At 44.6% G+C, this 16,590-nt stretch overlaps 1 protein-coding gene across 2 annotated transcripts in view; it reads left to right on the top strand.

Annotated features, from left to right (window-relative positions):
- VWF (von Willebrand factor) overlaps positions 1-16,590 on the top strand; it is a 154,252-nt gene that overhangs the window by 119,560 nt on the left and 18,102 nt on the right. The window contains exons 43-46 of one of the 2 annotated variants that reach the window (XM_077930743.1): positions 1,936-2,085; positions 11,062-11,172; positions 12,174-12,357; positions 13,497-13,537. In XM_077930743.1, coding sequence (XP_077786869.1) covers positions 1,936-2,085; positions 11,062-11,172; positions 12,174-12,357; positions 13,497-13,537 — 486 coding nt within the window. Of the gene's footprint in view, positions 1-1,935; positions 2,086-11,061; positions 11,173-12,173; positions 12,418-13,496; positions 13,538-16,590 lie in introns of both variants that reach the window. The other variant, XM_077930742.1, reaches the window with a different exon arrangement.

The following is a 16,590-nucleotide window of genomic DNA, read 5'->3' as shown; positions in this document are numbered from 1 at the left end:
GGGAGGATAACATCAAAAGGAGATGGTTGTTATCAGGGCTGGATTTAGGTTTGATGAGGCCCTAAGCTACTGAAGGTAATGGGGCCCTTTATATGTCCAGCTGTCCTTTGTCAAGAACAAATTGTCGCTGTTTTTTGTGTTGAATATATACTATATGGTAATTTATGGACCTAATAGGTATCTAAAGCCACTTGCACATAACAAAATATGTATTTTATCAAAGTGGTATTTTAGGGAGCAGGCTAGCAGGCGGGGCCCATTACTCACACCATAGGAGCCTACACAACACAAAACACTGTTGTTGTATGTAGGTTTTATTTTATTTGTTTTTTATCTTATATTTTGGAAATATACATCCAGGGGTTTTTTCCCCTTAATTTTTTTGGGGGCCCCAAAAGTGATTGGAGCCCTAAACTATAGCTTGTTTAGCTTATACGTAAATCCGGCACAGGTTGTTATGGAAGGCAAACTCTGGCATGAAAAATGTCAATGTTTGTTTTTGAATCCTATCCTAAGTTTCTTTGTAAAAGAATTCAGAACAGCTCTGGGGATTGCTAAAATACATAACACACAATAAATGCAAAACACGAAACAAAAAAATACAAAGCAAGATGTACTGAAATCAGAATTATTTAATAAAACTGATAGCAGATTGTAGGCGCTTCCAGACAATCCGTTTATTGAGCATTCATTCTGATTTTTTTGCAGGGAGATTAGATGACATTTCATGAAAGCAAGTGTCATTCCACACTTTCCAGTGCATTTCTCTATCTCACGCCCCATATCAGAAAAAAATATGGTGTTTTGGGGGACCAGATTTGTTGTGCAAGCTTCTTGCTGAAGTGGTTTAAGTTTGCTAAAATGTTTTGCAAATATATAAAACAGTTGCTGGGACCCACTGTATCTGCATCAGCATAAGGAGGATTAACTGAGAGTGTGCCCTGAAAACAAAGTCAAAGCTTCCACAACTACACATTGTGAGGGATGTTAGCAACGGTGAACAAACTGATATGCCTGTTGTCATACAAGAAAGCTTGTCCACCTGATAAATCAGGTCCTCCCTTAAAGAGGGCACGTGTTGCGGTGAGACCTGGCAACCAAACCCTGTGTTGTGGGTGGGTACGATTGGATAGCCACAACACCCAGTTGGTAGGTCCCTTGATGCTGGGTTTAATCAGGCCAATGGGATGCAGCCCAAACGGATCAAGGGACCTATATATACCTATGCACATGACCCAGAGCTTTCTCTTTCGGCTCGTGCATCGGAACACCCACCCACCTCTCCCTATATTTAGGGCTGTGCGCTTGACCTTGCCATGCCGTCGTGTGTCGTCTGTCATTGGGACAGGGGCACGGCAGGAATTTTCCCCACTTGGCTGATTGGCTGTTGCCATTTGGGTTTCACCTGCCACGTAGCAAATCATCACAACTTGTTAGGTTGCGGATAGGCACTGGTTGAGGTGATAGGGATGGGAGAATGGTCTTGCCATCCCTATGTAAAGGGTATTCTGTTAAAGGAATCCAGGGACTCAATGGTTTGGTCAACCCCTGAAAGGGGGTTGAGCCCGTGCCTGAGTCCAGGGGGACATTTGGGTGGCAGAGATAGCCTGTTCCCAGCTTTCTGCTTATCCAGGTGTTCACCCTTGGCTGACCTATGCTGGTGCCCTGGGTCAGTGCTACCTGCAAGGGTGCAGGGAGCTAGTCGAACCAGAGCCTATGCAACCAGTCACTTTCTGTAATCAATAAAGTTGTGGCCTAAATTCTGCCAAAAACCAAACCAAAATTTGAGTCTTGTCTGAATTTATTTAAGGGGGAGGTTAAAAGGTCTGAACACGCAAAGGAATTCTCGCTTTCCTTGCAACCCAGCAAAATCCTATGAGAACACTTGGTGTGCAGTTTTCTGTGAAGTAAGTGTCATGTTTTAATTATTGGCAGGTTTGCGTCCATCAAAATGTTGTCTATCCTATTGGGAAGATTTGGGAGGAAGGCTGCACAGAATGTTCTTGCACAGATATGGAAGATGCTGTTACCGGGCTTCGAATTACAGAATGCCTGGAGAAGGAGTGCAATAAGATTTGTCCACCGGTATGTAAAACTCCAAAATCTTCATTTGAATAGTAGTTCTGTCTAATGGGGAAATTGCACCCTTGCATAACTGCTGCGAAGCAGATGGCCTAAAGGCAGCAAGACTGTTCTTAGAAAGCACCCTTCTTCTTATGGCCCTGTTAGTCTTCTGTAGGGATGGGAAAGAAATTCGATTCAGACCCAATTTGCACATTTGGAAACAATATGAGAACTTCTTTGAAGTTCACATTTCTCCAATATACTATGGTAAAATACCATAAAACGCAGATATTAGTGAAAGCAAAATTAAAAATGCACTATATTATAGAAAATGCCTTACAGAACCTTGTAAACAAGCATGTTAGGAGAAATTAGCATTAAAATGCTGCTGGTTTTCATGATTCTCAAACTGATGTGGAAATGTGAAGAAGTGAATTTAAGATTGGAAAAATGAGAAACTGAGAGAAACAGAAAATGGGCAGATTCACCCATCACTGAACTTCTTTCCCTTTCCCACTGCAGCTTCTACTCTAAACGGAATGGTTGGCTGATTTGCATACCTAACACTTTATATTTGTTGGTCTTTGGTAACAAAGTAGCTTAGTTTCATAACTACCGACCGTTGAGCTTGACATCGATACGAGGCAAGGTCCTAGAACAGATAATTCAACAGTCGGTCTGTGAGCACTTAAAAAAGGATGCTGCGATGATTACTAAGATACAGCATGGGTTTCTCAAAATTAAGTCATCCACCCATCTTCAAAATTTGCAGTTAGCCGTTCGGTGCTACAAAACCTCAAGTTCAAAATAATCTAACAAAATATAAAATACCAAATATATAAAATATTTTTTAAAAACTGCTAAAATATTCAGTGTGAAGTCTTGTGCAGTACAGTAATAATTTCACTTGCTTCGCTGTAAGCATAGCAAACATAAAAAGGCATTCAGAGTTGAACCACACACTTGGCTCTTAATTTCCTGGCTGTCGACACAAACAAGGAAACATGCAACGGGACATAATTTTTCTCGTGTAATAGCAAAAAGCACAAAAGGTCATCAAAAGGTAACTTCTAAAAGTGGATCTGAGGCTTTTAAAACCATATTTGGTATGGTTTGCCTTCCTTGTGCTCCCTGGAGTGAGGCCTCATTGTTCATGGCACACAATGTAGGACACTGAACATGTATCGCGTGGGGACCTGTGCTAGCTCTGGCGCAACTGGGCGTGGGAACTGTTCCTTCACAGTCTCCTCTTAACCTAAAACTTTTTCCATGGTTTCATTCCCCTCCAGACCATAATGTAGAAGAAGACCTAGACCTGCACATTCTCTCAGTTGTGTCATAAAACAAATTCATTAATACATCGCAAACCAGTGTTGTATTAAATGTTCCTAGCCAGGTTATAAAATCTGACACCTATTGCTTGACTAATATTAATAAAGCAATTTTAACTCTGGCTTCTGTTGTTTTCTGCGAGGCCAGTTGCCAGTTATAGTTGGTTTCACGCTCCAGATTCCCTGGCGCTGTGTGGGTTGTGGCAGGTAGTAAAAAAGTTAAGAACTGACACCAAGAAAACTCCTTTGCAGACGATCTAGCATGCAGCCAACAGAATTTAATAACAGGCCAGCGCTGCACACTTCTTGTGCACATGAGCAGAGCTGGTAAGATGTTTGCTGGATTTTCAAAAACTTGAGGTGCTGCCAAATCTCATTTTAAACTCCCTTTACTTTAAAGAGCAGGTTTGCTGGGGGCACTTTTGCTAGGGAGCCACTTAAAAAAAAAAATTTCCACAAATGATTATGAGCTATCCACACCCCCTATTGTCAGTTTTAAAACCATTTTCATTCCAATCCCCAAAACAGATTTTTAAACTCCAGGGTGCTTAAAATGCAGCAGGAGAAGTTCTGTGGCGGAAACTCAGAGGGGAAAAAAGTCCAAAAAGTCCAGGTGTGTTCACAGATGGTTCCTGTGTGCTCTTTTGGATCATGGACATTATAACTTTTAGCTGGGAAATCCAAGGGACAGTGTAAAAATTATTTGTTGCAGAAAGGATGTTTTTCTGCTCTAAACCAAATCCACCATCTACTTCAAAAACATTAAATTCAGAATGTTTCTTTGCTGAGGAGTACTAAAATGTTTTATCTGAGGATTTAAACCTAGATAAGATTTTCAGGTTTTGCTAAAGCCTTTCTTTGCTTTCCTTGCGGGTGGCGCTGTGGGTTAAACCACTGAGCCTCTTGGCTTGCCGATCAAAAGGTCGGCGGTTCAAATCCCCAAGACGGAGTGACCTCCCGTTGTTTGGTCCCAGCACCCAAAAATGCAAGTAGATAAATAGGTACCGCTCCGGCGGGAAGGTAAACGGCGTTTCCGTGCGCTGCTCTGGTTCACCAGAAGCAGCTTAGTCCTGCTGGCCACATGACCCGGAAAAACTGTCTGCGAACAAACGTCGGCTCCCTCGGCCAGTAAAGCGAGATGAGCACTTCAACCCCAGAGTTGTCCACGACTGGTCTTAATTGTCAGGGGTCCCTTTACCTTTACCATCCTTGCTTTAATGAAATACAGGGTTGTCTTTTTCAAATGAGAGATCAAATAGTATTTTCTGTATATGCCCTCAGCCAGGGGTAGCCAAGATGGCCTCCTCTGGATGTTGTTGGGTCTGCAGCTTGGCATCCTGGATCTTTGGACACACTGCTTGGGGCTTATGAGAGTTATAACCCCACACAGTATGGAGGACACCATGTTGACTTCCCCTTCCCTAAGCCATAGGTTTGAATTAGGGCCAACACTTTATAGAATGAAAGCCTCAGCAAAAGACTGGTTCAGAAGCTGCTTTCAAAATGAGTGGCAACATAGAATCCTATCTCCCTCTTGTCTGTTTCAGCCCCCCCCCCCCATATTAAAAGACAAACAAACTGGGGCCAGCATGAAGCTGAGCACAGCTTGACTTCAGTGCCTGTCTCCATCTCCTCTTGCTCCAGCCGTGGAGGGGAAGGAGGCAGCGGTGGAGTATATGCCCGCGCTGCCTAGGGCGGGCGCGCTCCCGAGGGGGGCGTGGTGCGGAGGGTGCCCTCCCAGGCCTGAGCTAGCCGCTCTGGCACCCGGAGCGGTGCACGTGAACTGCAGCCAGGGGCGGAGCGAGCCATGACTCCCAAGCCTCCCCCAAACTGTCAAGATGAAGGAGGGAATTGAAGGCACAGCTCCTCCCCTTACCCCGACGGCTCGGGGTAGGCTTGGGAGTTGTGGGTTGGTGGCGTGCCGAATGTCACCCCCCTCCAACATCCTGATGCATGGAACACCCCCCCTTCCCCCAATCTATCTCACAAGTTGGCTCTGCACTAATTATACACAGCCATATGCTGAAGTGTTGATTGTTGGGTACGATGAGCAGTGAATTCAGGGTCAAGTGGTTTTCTGATTCCTTCACAAAATACAAAGGAGCAACTCCTAATCTGTGTGGATGATGAGGTTAGCATGTACTTCCATACATTCTGGGCTCGCTTGCCAGAAACACTTACTGTGTAGCAGAATTTTCAGAAAAGAACTTCTAGGGCAGGCATAGGCAAACTTGGCCTGCCAGATGTTTTGGGACTACCACTCCCATCATCCCTGACCACTGCTCCTGTTAGCTGGGGATCATGGGAGTTGTAGTCCCAAAACATCTGGAGGGTCAAGTTTGCCTATGCTTGGCTTAGAAGCATACCTGCACATTTTCCTTTCATAATTATAGACTTAGCCCTTGCCCCCCTTTTAAAGGAAGCTCAGAGTCTGGTGCCTCTGCCAGGGGTGCTTTGTACCTGTAGCCATCGGGTTGGTGACCCCATGTTTAAACTTTAGCTTTAGAGGCAAACCAGCCTTCTGCAACGCATATCAGGTTGCTAATGCAGTCTTGTGAAGTGGACTTTGAGCAAGGAAGCAATGATAGCTTCATTATCCCTTTCCTTTGCAAAGAGTGCTGTGTTGTGGTCCGGGTGGTCCATAATGGCCTTGCTTGTCCGTAAACCAGCGAAGATGCCACATAAATCTTCTCTATCTAGCCTTCTGCTATTGCTAAGTTAGCCACAAGGTGGAGTACTGCCTGGACCAAAATGCCTTCTGGAGATTCGTAAGCATGATCTGTGTGCACATAGAATCATAGAATCATATCTTAAAACACAGCAATATTATAAAGTGGGTGACAACTTTGAAACCCTCCATGCAGAAACAAAATAACAAAGCATTTATTTCTTTATATGCTTTCTTGATTCTTTCTTCCTGGAAAATGCATTAATTATATATAACCACTTTTAAAGCAGAATAATTGCCCTATTCCTGATTTTCAGAAATATACACTTTAATCATACGCACTTGTTGATTGTAAATTGACCGTGAAATATTTCCCAACCCTTTGGACCAGCGTGTGACATAGGAAAACTAGAATATTTGCTTCATTTGTAGTGGGATGTGATGCATTATTAGTTTAATAGAGGTTGACCATGAAATCTATGAGTTTAATCACTAATATTTCAGTTTGATAGTTTTATTTGAAGTCACAAAGTTCCCCCAGATGTTCAACATGAGTATAAAAGGACTTGCCATTAGATGCACTAAAGATCAAAAGGGCCTTTATTTAAAGGAATGATAGCATTTAAAAGAAAATAGCACATTTAATTTTTAAATAAAATATTTAACAAGTTAAAAAGACAGGCATTGCCAGGATTGAAGGCATTAATACATGAAATACCAAGTCACCTTATATTTTGAAGACTTAGTATTATTCATTTATCATATTAGAAGTACTCAAAGCAGTTTGCATACATTTGCTTTGTAATGATTACAACTGTGTAAGATAGGCCAGTTTTATTATCCCATATTATAGAGGGGGAATGGAGACTGAATGGTTGCATTCAGTTACCTTATAAGAAAGAATGTAGATTCAGACGAAGCTTAGTAGATGTAGAGCTTTATTTTATATCACCCTCCTTTCAAACAGACATACTAGTATTCTTCCTCCCAGATTTCCCCCTTTCCTGCTAATCTGTTCTAAATCTTGGGTTAAATTAGTGTGTGCTTAGCCCAGGGCATTCTGAAAATCCTGGCATTTTATCGAGAAATGGATTTGCCACAAACATTAAGGAATGTTGGCTGTCATTTCTGGCCAAAGTGAGATTTGAACTAAGGATTTCCTGGTTTACAGTTCATTCTCCTGCAGCATGATCCTATGTGTTATGGACAATATGACTTATTCCTAAGTAAGCATGTAAAGTTGTGGCCTTAGCTGTTTTACTTAGCTGTCAGAAGTCACTCTCCCCTGGGAGTAGTTAATCTGAGGAAGAGACTTTGGACCCTGCAGGATGCTGCAACATGCCTGGCTCACTCAGGATCCCTAATGAAACTTCATGCCACACCTCAGACTCTCTTTCTTCACCTTCTGATACCTAGGAGATATTTTGGGACACAGGTGGCACTGTGGTCTAAACCACTGAGCCTCTTGGGCTTGCCGATCGGAAGGTCGGCTGTTCGAATCCCGGTGACGGGGTGAGCTCCCATTGCTCAGTCCCAGCTCCTGCTCACCTAGCAGTTCGAAAGCACTTCAAAGTGCACGTAGATAAATAGGTACCACTGGTCCTGTTCGCTAGGGATCATGGGAGTTGTAGGCATAGGCAAACAAAGTGCACGTAGATAAATAGGTACCACTGCGGTGGGAAGGTAAGCGGCGTTTTCGTGCGCTCTGGTTTTCGCCACAGTGTCCCATTGCGTCAGAAGCAGTTTAGTCCTGCTGGCCACATGACCCGGAAAGCTGTCAGTGGACAAATGCCGGCTCCCTTGGCCTGAAAGTGAGATGAGTGCCGCAACCCCAGCGTCATCCACTACTGGACTTAACGGTCAGGAGTACCTTTACACCTTTGAGTACCAGTCGCCTTTGACTGGATTTAACCGTCCAGGGGTCCTTTACCTTTTACCCAGGAGAAAAGATAAAGGCAGGAGCAACAGGAGGTATAGAATGGGCAGAGGAGCAGGGTTACCTTGTCATGGCTCCTGTTTGCTCCATCTCTTCTGCCTGACCCAGAGAGACCTTCCTAAACTGTGGGGTTGTCCTTGCACAGATGCATTGCACCAGATTCCACATCCTTACTTCAGTCTTAGTCTGACCCCAGGTATTTTCATATAAAGACCAGAACATACAATGACATTTTTTTTTAAAAAAAAAAAGCAATTCAAACGAAGCCTTAATAACACCCGAAACACAAATATGTCCAAAAACCATCAGCAAATGAAAAATAGTTTCAGCAGTTGGCGGTAAGCAAGGAGTGAGACTTTGGTAGGCTTCTTTGAGCGCATTGTTCCATAATATGAGTATTGTCTCCCCCAAAAAACCCAATTCTGGCTTTACAAGTAGAAAGAACACGGTGAAAAGTGCAAGTGTCGTCTTCAGTCTCACTGTTGGATTGTACTTGTTTTGGCAAAGCAAGTCAAAAGAGTTATTGTAACAGAATATGAGCAAGTCTCCCCACAGCTGCTGCTTATTATTACTCCCAAATCACCTGCTCAAACCTAGAAAATTACATAAAACGTTGCCTCCTGGGACAAGTATTCTTATTATTTCCCCCCACAAGTCTCGTAGATAGCGATCTTCATGCTGTCCATATGACCAACTTCAGGAATATTTATCACAGGAACATCTTGTGTTTTAAATCTTCGTTAAATTTCTAAATCCCAACAGCATAATACAATTGGACAAACAATACGTACAAGGAAAGCAGACATTCTGACGGTGAAAACTTCCAGGTTAGCAGAAAGCTGAGGTGACAGAATCACCACAAATTTGACTGTAGCAGATGCAAGGCTTTCTACCACTTTCTGTACATTGTTCTCATGTAATCATTTTGAAAAGGGACAGGAAACTCTCTTAGATTTAATTAATTTATGTTCCCTAGTATCAGAACTATTTAAATGCTTTAGTTTACAATAATCTGTTCATACTGCTTTGGTTTATCATAACCTGTGGATTTGGCACTGTTCCGTCTATTAGATGATGATGATAATGATTCACTTATTAAATTTGTATACCACCCTCCATCCAAATAATACAGCGCAGTTTCCAACATAAACATACAAAATGAGAACACAAAAAACATAATAAAACAAACACAAACTAATAACCCCCTCCCACAAACACAGTTAAAAGGCCACAGATTAAAAGGCCAAAGGCCTGGTTAGAGAGGGGAGTTTTTGCCTGCCACTTAAAGATAGGTAATGATGCTGTCTGGGGAGAGCATTCCACAGCTGGGGAGCCACTGCAGAAAAGGCCTTGTTCTTGTGTTGTCACTCTATGGCTCAGATGATGATTTCAGGGTCTGGGTTGGTTCATAAGGGGAGAAGTGATAATTGAGGTAGATCATACGAAGATAATATAAAGAATGAATGGTTAATAAGAATGTGGCATGTAGCAGGATATGGCAAACACAGTGAAACCAAAATATAGAAGTACCTAGAAGTAAAGGTAAAGGTAAAGGTACCCCTGCCCGTAGGGGCCAGTCTTGCCAGACTCTGGGGTTGCGCGCCCATCTCACTCAAGAGGCCGGGGGGCCAGCGCTGTCCGGAGACACTTCCGGGTCACGTGGCCAGCGTGCCAAGCTGCATCTGGCGAGCCAGCGCAGCACACGGAACGCCGTTTACCTTCCTGCTAGTAAGCGGTCCCTATTTATCTACTTGCACCCGGGGGTGCTTTCGAACTGCTAGGTTGGCAGGCGCTGGGACCGAACAACGGGAGCGCACCCCGCCACGGGGATTCGAACCGCCGACCTTTCGATCGGCAAGCCCTAGGCGCTGAGGCTTTTCCCACAGCGCCACCCGCGTCCCCATTCTAGAAGTACCTAGAAGTACCTGGGTTAAAAATCTGGATGGCAAAAGACGCTGGGGAAATGGCTGAATATGTATACAGTGGTACCTCTAGATGCGAACAGGATCCGTTCCGGAGCCCCGTTCACATCTAGAAGCAAACGTAACCTGTGTCTGCACATGTGCAGGTCACGTTTTGGCGCTTCTGCGCATGGTGTGACGTCATTTTGAGCGTCTGCGGAGCGCAACTCGTACGCGCTCATCCCAAAGCACATTCAACCTGAGGTATGACTGTATAGCAAGTTATTTCAATGTAGATGTACTTACTGAGGTTTCAGAAGAGCCTTAGCAGGGGTGATTGGAGGGGCAGCTCACTGCTCTGGTTGCTTCCTTTGCAAGAGGTATTAGGTTCTTCGTCAGGGGTCAGCAAACCTTTTCAGCAGGAGGCCGGTCCACCGTCCCTCAGATCATGTGATGGGCCAGACTATATTTTGAAGGGGAAAAATGAACGAATTCCTATGCCCCACTAATAACCCAGAGATGCCTTTTAAATAAGAGCACACATTCTACTCATGTAAAAACACCAGGCAGGCCCCACAAATAACCCAGAGATGCATTTTAAATAAAAGGACACGTTCTACTCATGTAAAAACACACTGATTCCTGGACCGTCCACAGGCTGGATTTAGAAGGCGATTGGGCCGGATCCGGTCCCTGGGCTTTAGTTTGCCTGCCCATGCTCTACGTCGTCACCTCTAGGGGATGGGATCTGCTAGAGGGGACCTGCAGCCGGGGGGGAGACAGGCATGGAAGGAGGGGGAGAATGGGGAGGAACATCAGTATGGACATGCCAGATCCTACTCTTGCCTAGGTGCACACAAAACCACCCCGTCAGGTACAGCTGTCAGGGCAGAATGGGAGCAAGGATCTGCTCTCAGGGCTTGCCAGAAGGTATAGCTTAAATAAAAAACACAGCTTATTTTTTTTTAAAAAAAAATGTTTGCCAATGGTTAACTAGGGTTAGTTATCTCTCTAGTTGCGTGTGCTGTGTAGTTAATGTTTGAGGGCAACTGTAATTGACAATTCCTTCCCCCCACCCAGAAAGGAAATAAACTAATTTCTAACTCATCTTTGTTTCTATTGTACAATCAGAATGTCTTTTATTCCATTCCCACCCCCCAGGGATATAAGTATGTGAACAAGGAAGGAGCGTGTTGTGGGAAATGTCTCAAGACGATGTGCGACGAGGTGTCACACTGGTCTCCGGGAGATGAAGATGTCCATTGGCATGAGGTCAGTCTGTCGGTTGGACCATGGAAAGGGCACGGCTGACATCTTCCCCCACTTATGTTGTTGTTGTTGTTTAGTCGTTTAGTCGTGTCCGACTCTTCGTGACCCCATGGACCAGAGCACGCCAGGCACCTCTGTCCCCCACTACCTCCCGCAGTTTGGTCAAACCCATGCTGGTAACCTCAAAAACACTATCCAACCATCTCATTCTCTGTTGCCCCCTTCTCCTTGTGCCCTCCATCTTTCCCAGCATCAGTGCCTTCTCCAGGGAGTCTTCTCTTCTCATGAGGTGGCCAAAGTACTGGAGCCTCAGCTTCACATCACCATAATTAGACCTCGTCCAAGAGTACACCAACTACAGGGTAGTTACTGTTGGGTGTCTAATCTGTTGGGATAGTCCCACAAAGTCCTGCACTGATCCTGACAAGGCCTGAAAGCCTTGGGCACCTCAGCACTGGGTCTTAGCTGGCGAGTCCCATATGGGTTCTATATTCAACACCAGATATAAGCACAATTGGGACTCCTAAAAAGTGAAGAACATGGTGGTGGCACCCCATGGAGAAGCCACATGGGGCATAATTGAGAAACTAACCCTCTTTCTGCCTTTGCCCGGCCAGGTTTTGGTGATACAAGGCAGATTAATGCTATCAAGTGTTGTCATCCTGATAGCATCCTTGGCAGCTGTTTTCTAATGACTGCTTGACATTTAGCAACAGCAAGGCCTAAGGCCGGCATAGGCAAACTTGGACCTCCAGATGTTTTGGGACTACAGCTCCTATCACCCCTGACCACTGTTCCTGTTAGCTAGGGATGATGGGAGTTGTAGTCCCAAAACATCTGGAGGGCCGAGTTTGCCTATGCCTGGCCTAAGGGCTGGCTGACATGGTCGCCACAGTTTGCTTGGATGGGAGAAGGCAACTGCCTTGACATATTTCTCCCTCCACTTTAAAAGAGGAAGGCAGTCTTCATTCCACAAAAGTCCTTTTCCTGTGTTTCATTTGCAGGTTGGCTCCGAGTGGCCTTCCCCCTCAGATCCATGCATCGTCAGAGAATGCGTCCGGGTGAATGAGGAGGTGTTTATTCAGACAAAGAACGTCTCGTGCGCTCAGGCACAGCAACCCAGTTGCCCATTTGGAACCGAACTGCACTGTGGCCGAACAACTGGCTGCTGTCCTACATGCCACTGTGGTACGGAATGGTCTGTCACACACAAAAAGGGATCATCAGGAAAAATGGTCCACAGTCAAAGTTAAGCATTTGGCTTGGGCTATACGACTTAGGCTACAAACTCAACAGTTCGCTTTCTGTTTTGTTTTTGTGTGACATCAAGAACATACTGATGCCACTATTTATGCTTTTTCCCCTCTCTAGCATCACTCACTTTCCCACTTTCCTCCTCAGCCCAAACTCACTTTTGCTTTTTTTATTTTTTATTTTTGCACAGTTCTTTTCGGACACACAATTGCCTTGTAGAATTCATTGCCCCAGGATGTTTTTTCATGGTGGAGAAGACGACTGACTAAGCACTTTACAGCACCATTTTGTTGCCTAACAGTTTTGGAAGCAAAAACAGGCTGCGCAAAATAATATAGCAGTTTCTGCTTCCTTGGGAAATCAGTGCTCCATTTCAGAATCCTCAATGTGGCCTGTTCCATTATCAGGTGGTCTGAGGGCTTTGTGCTGCCTCTGCTTCTTCACTCCCCTCTAAAATGGTATACCACTTAGGGATTTGTTTATTTTTTAAAGAACTGTTGAGAAATGGTAATAACCAGCTAAATAAAAACAGGGTATCCAGCTACCCACAGCCTGAGCAGCTAGCGAATGGGACTCCTTGCCACCAGCACTTTCAACACAGATAGAGCAAGTCTCTGGGAGCAATAGGACTTGATGTTCCATTGCTCCCAAAGGGAATCATACAGAACAAATGTGTTATTTGCCCCATGTATAGCACAATGCAGCAATGAGGTTACCAGGCCCCAGATAGCCTGATGGGGTGGAGCTGGGACATCCGCCAAAGCTGGCGGGAGGCGCCCTATGTCATGGGAGCGATCTGTGCCACCAATGACAGCAATGGATCCAGGAGTACCCCCAGCTATGAACCTGATCCTTCAGGGACAGTGTGGCCCCATCTAGTCCATCACTGCAGTCAAGAATGGCCATAGCCAGATGTGTTTGAGATGAACAGGAGAAATAGGGCTGCATGCCATCTGCATAGGGGTGACAGTGCACTCCAGATGACACCATGGAAATGCAGAATATAGATTATTATAATCCTTATGGTTGCGTTGAAGGTACTCATGCTAATGGACACCCATTTTCTCTTGTAGAACCTGTAAGCGGCTGTGTTTTGAATGGCACCGTTCTTGCGGTAAGATAATAGCTGATCAACTTTTGAAAAGATCTTCAGTTCAACCCCCTACAGTGCAGGAATCTCAATTAAAGTTTACCTGACAGATAATCGAGATAACCTCTGCTTCGGAAACCTCCAAGGAAAGAGAGCCCACCACTTTCCGAGGGAGTCTTTTCCACTGTCAGACAGCTCTTCTTGTCAGAAAGTTCTTCCTGATGTTGAGCCAGAATCTCCTTTCTTGTAACTTGAAGCCATTGGTTTGGGTCCTACCCTCCAGAGCAGGAGAAAATAAACTTCTCCCATCTTCCATGGGACAGTCCTTTACATAACTCAAGATGGCTATCATATTTCATCTTATCCAGGCTAAACATACCCAACCCTTTCCACTGTTCCTCTGTTTCCAGACTCTTGATCATTTTACTTGCACCAGAAGTGGAACCATAAATTGTAGAGTTTTTCCATACAATTATTCCCTTTGATTGACCAGGGAATAAACTCTCATCTCCTCTTCTGGGTTTTCTCCTTCTTCTCTGGCTTTCTAAGCACTTGAGTGACATGTCCCCGTTTGATTTCGCTACCCCTATTACCATGAAAAGGGATGCGGGTGGCACTGTGGGTTAAACCACAGAGCCTAGGGCTTGCCGATCAGAAGGTCAGCGGTTCGAATCCCCACGACAGAGTGACCTCCCGTTGCTCAGTCCCAGCTCCTGCCAACCTACCAGTTTGAAAGCACGTCAAAGTGCAAGTAGATAAATAGGTGGCGGGAAGGTAAACGGCGTTTCCGTGTGCTGCTCTGGTTCGCCAGAAGTGGCTTAGTCATGCTGGCCACATGACCCGGAAGCTGTACGCCGGCTCCCTCGGCCGATAAAGCGAGATGAGCGCCGCAACCCAAGAGTCGGTCACGACTGGACCTAATGGTCAGGGGTCCCTTTACCTTTTTATTATCATGAAAAGGAACTGAGACCAAGGGACTTTCCTTGCAACATTAGCATTTTCCTCCATGGGGGGAATGTCTGTGGAAAAGGGAAGCTCGCTCTGAAAGCAAAAAAAATCCAAAAGGATTACAGAGAAGATGCCGGAGAAGCAGTTTGGTTGTTCAAAAAGTGCTTCATTATGTTTCAATCCAATCTGGAGCCCCAGCAGCAGTTTTTAAGTAAGAATACAATTGCCTGCAAATCTAATTAGGGCATCAAAAGCTTTGCCCTGAGAGCCAGAGAGGGAATCAGAGAAAGGCAAATTAGGATAGGACAGAGAAAGACAGGAAAAGGAAGCGGGGGGGGGGGCTATAGAGAGAGAGAGAGAATGTTAGGAAAACATTTTTTTAAATCATCCTTATTAGCTCTATCTAAGGCCCAGTATTAGTCCTTCATTAGTATAACTGCTTCAGGGGCATTTATCTGTTTATAGTGCAATTCCATGCATGTCTACTCAGAAGAAAATCCTACTGAATTCATTGGAATGTATTCCTAGATAAAGCAGCATAGGATTGCAGCTTTGTTTGTTTGTTCTAAAAGTTGTGTCCTGTCTTCGTTCGCCAGTTAGAATGTCCAGGACAAAAGTGCAAAAAACTACAACTTTACAAAACTAGAAAAAAACAACAGCACTGCAAAAACTCTCAGCAGTTTAAAGTATGTGCATGTGTTAATTAAAAGTTTTTTTTTCTTTGTAGAACACCCTTCCTAGTTCAGTTCAACCCATCAGTGTTTCTTTAGTACACCCACCCAGCTTTCCTCCAGGGTTTCTGTTTTCCCATGGAAAAAATAAAGAATCTCCAAGAATCTCTGATTTGTAATATTTAGACATTCTCCTGAGAGTTTGGCCTTCATCCAATAGGGTACTGCTGGAAGTAACATGGAAGCAGGACTTGGTATCTCACACACTTACATTTCCCAGACTTGAAAAATGTATTTTTAACCACCCTTGAAGTACATATTTCACTTTCCATTAAAGGAAAATCCCCTCTCTTCTTTCCTCACCTCTCCCTACTGGCCCCCATTAACAACATTCAGAGTCTTCTGTTGCCATTATATCACTGGAGCCATTTGTTTTTGCCTTAATCCCTTTACATTTCCACCTCGTATCTAGTTACCAGCTTTATTCTCCCATAGTTTGGTTTAACTGCGTTCATTCTGAATTGCTTTAAACTTCCAACCAGGTGGCTTGACTTACCAAATGGAATCGCCTTGCAACAGTCATCTGGTTTCCCAGGCTTTTATTGAGCAGAGTGATTAAGGAAGACCCGGGTGCTCTTTGCCTTGATACTGATTTTTACGGCTTGCATTGGCCAGTAGTGTGTTAGCAGATGTTGTAGGATTCTCATGCAGCATTTCATAGGTGTATTTCACAAACTTAAAAAATCATTATTATATGCATTTGCCAGCTCCCAGTAATCTCCTGGTTAATGGGGCTTTACTGTCCAGGATCCTGCCAACCTAGCAGTTTGAAAGCACGTCAAAGTGCAAGTAGATAAATAGGTACTGCTCCGGCGGGAAGGTAAACGGCGTTTCAGTGCGCTGCTCTGGTTTCACCAGAAGTGGTTTAGTCATGCTGGCTACATGACCCGGAAGCTGTATGCCAGTTCCCTTGGCCAATAAAGCGAGAAGAGCGCCGTAACCCCAGAGTTGTCCATGACTGGACTTAACGGTCAGGAGTACCTTTACCTTTTACTGTCCAGGAATAATCCCTGAAGAAATTATATAACAATTTTATCTGGGTGGCAGCTTTCCCCCAAACACGGGATATTAGTGGGTTTTTAATTTTGACTTGCTGCTAGGTTACAGCGTAGAAACTTCTTCTTTTTTTCTAAATAAATGATTCAAGCTAAAAGAACGGAGAACCACTGGATTCAATTCTGTGAATATAATTCCCAGCAACCCTAAAAGGTAAAGGTAAAGGTACCCCTGCCCGCACGGGCCAGTCTTGACAGACTCTAGGGTTGTGCGCCCATCTCACTCAAGAGGCCGGGGGCCAGCGCTGTCCGGAGACACTTCCGGGCCACGTGGCCAGCGTGACAAGCTGCATCTGGTGAGCCAGAGCCGCACACGGAAACGCCGTTTACCTTCCCGCTAGTA

Source organism: Podarcis muralis, chromosome 6, assembly GCF_964188315.1.
Source record: "Podarcis muralis chromosome 6, rPodMur119.hap1.1, whole genome shotgun sequence".
In the NCBI taxonomy this organism is placed as follows: Eukaryota; Metazoa; Chordata; class Lepidosauria; order Squamata; family Lacertidae; genus Podarcis; species Podarcis muralis.
The sequence above is the reverse complement of the archived record's forward strand: the minus strand, read 5'-3'. Positions and strand labels throughout refer to the sequence as shown.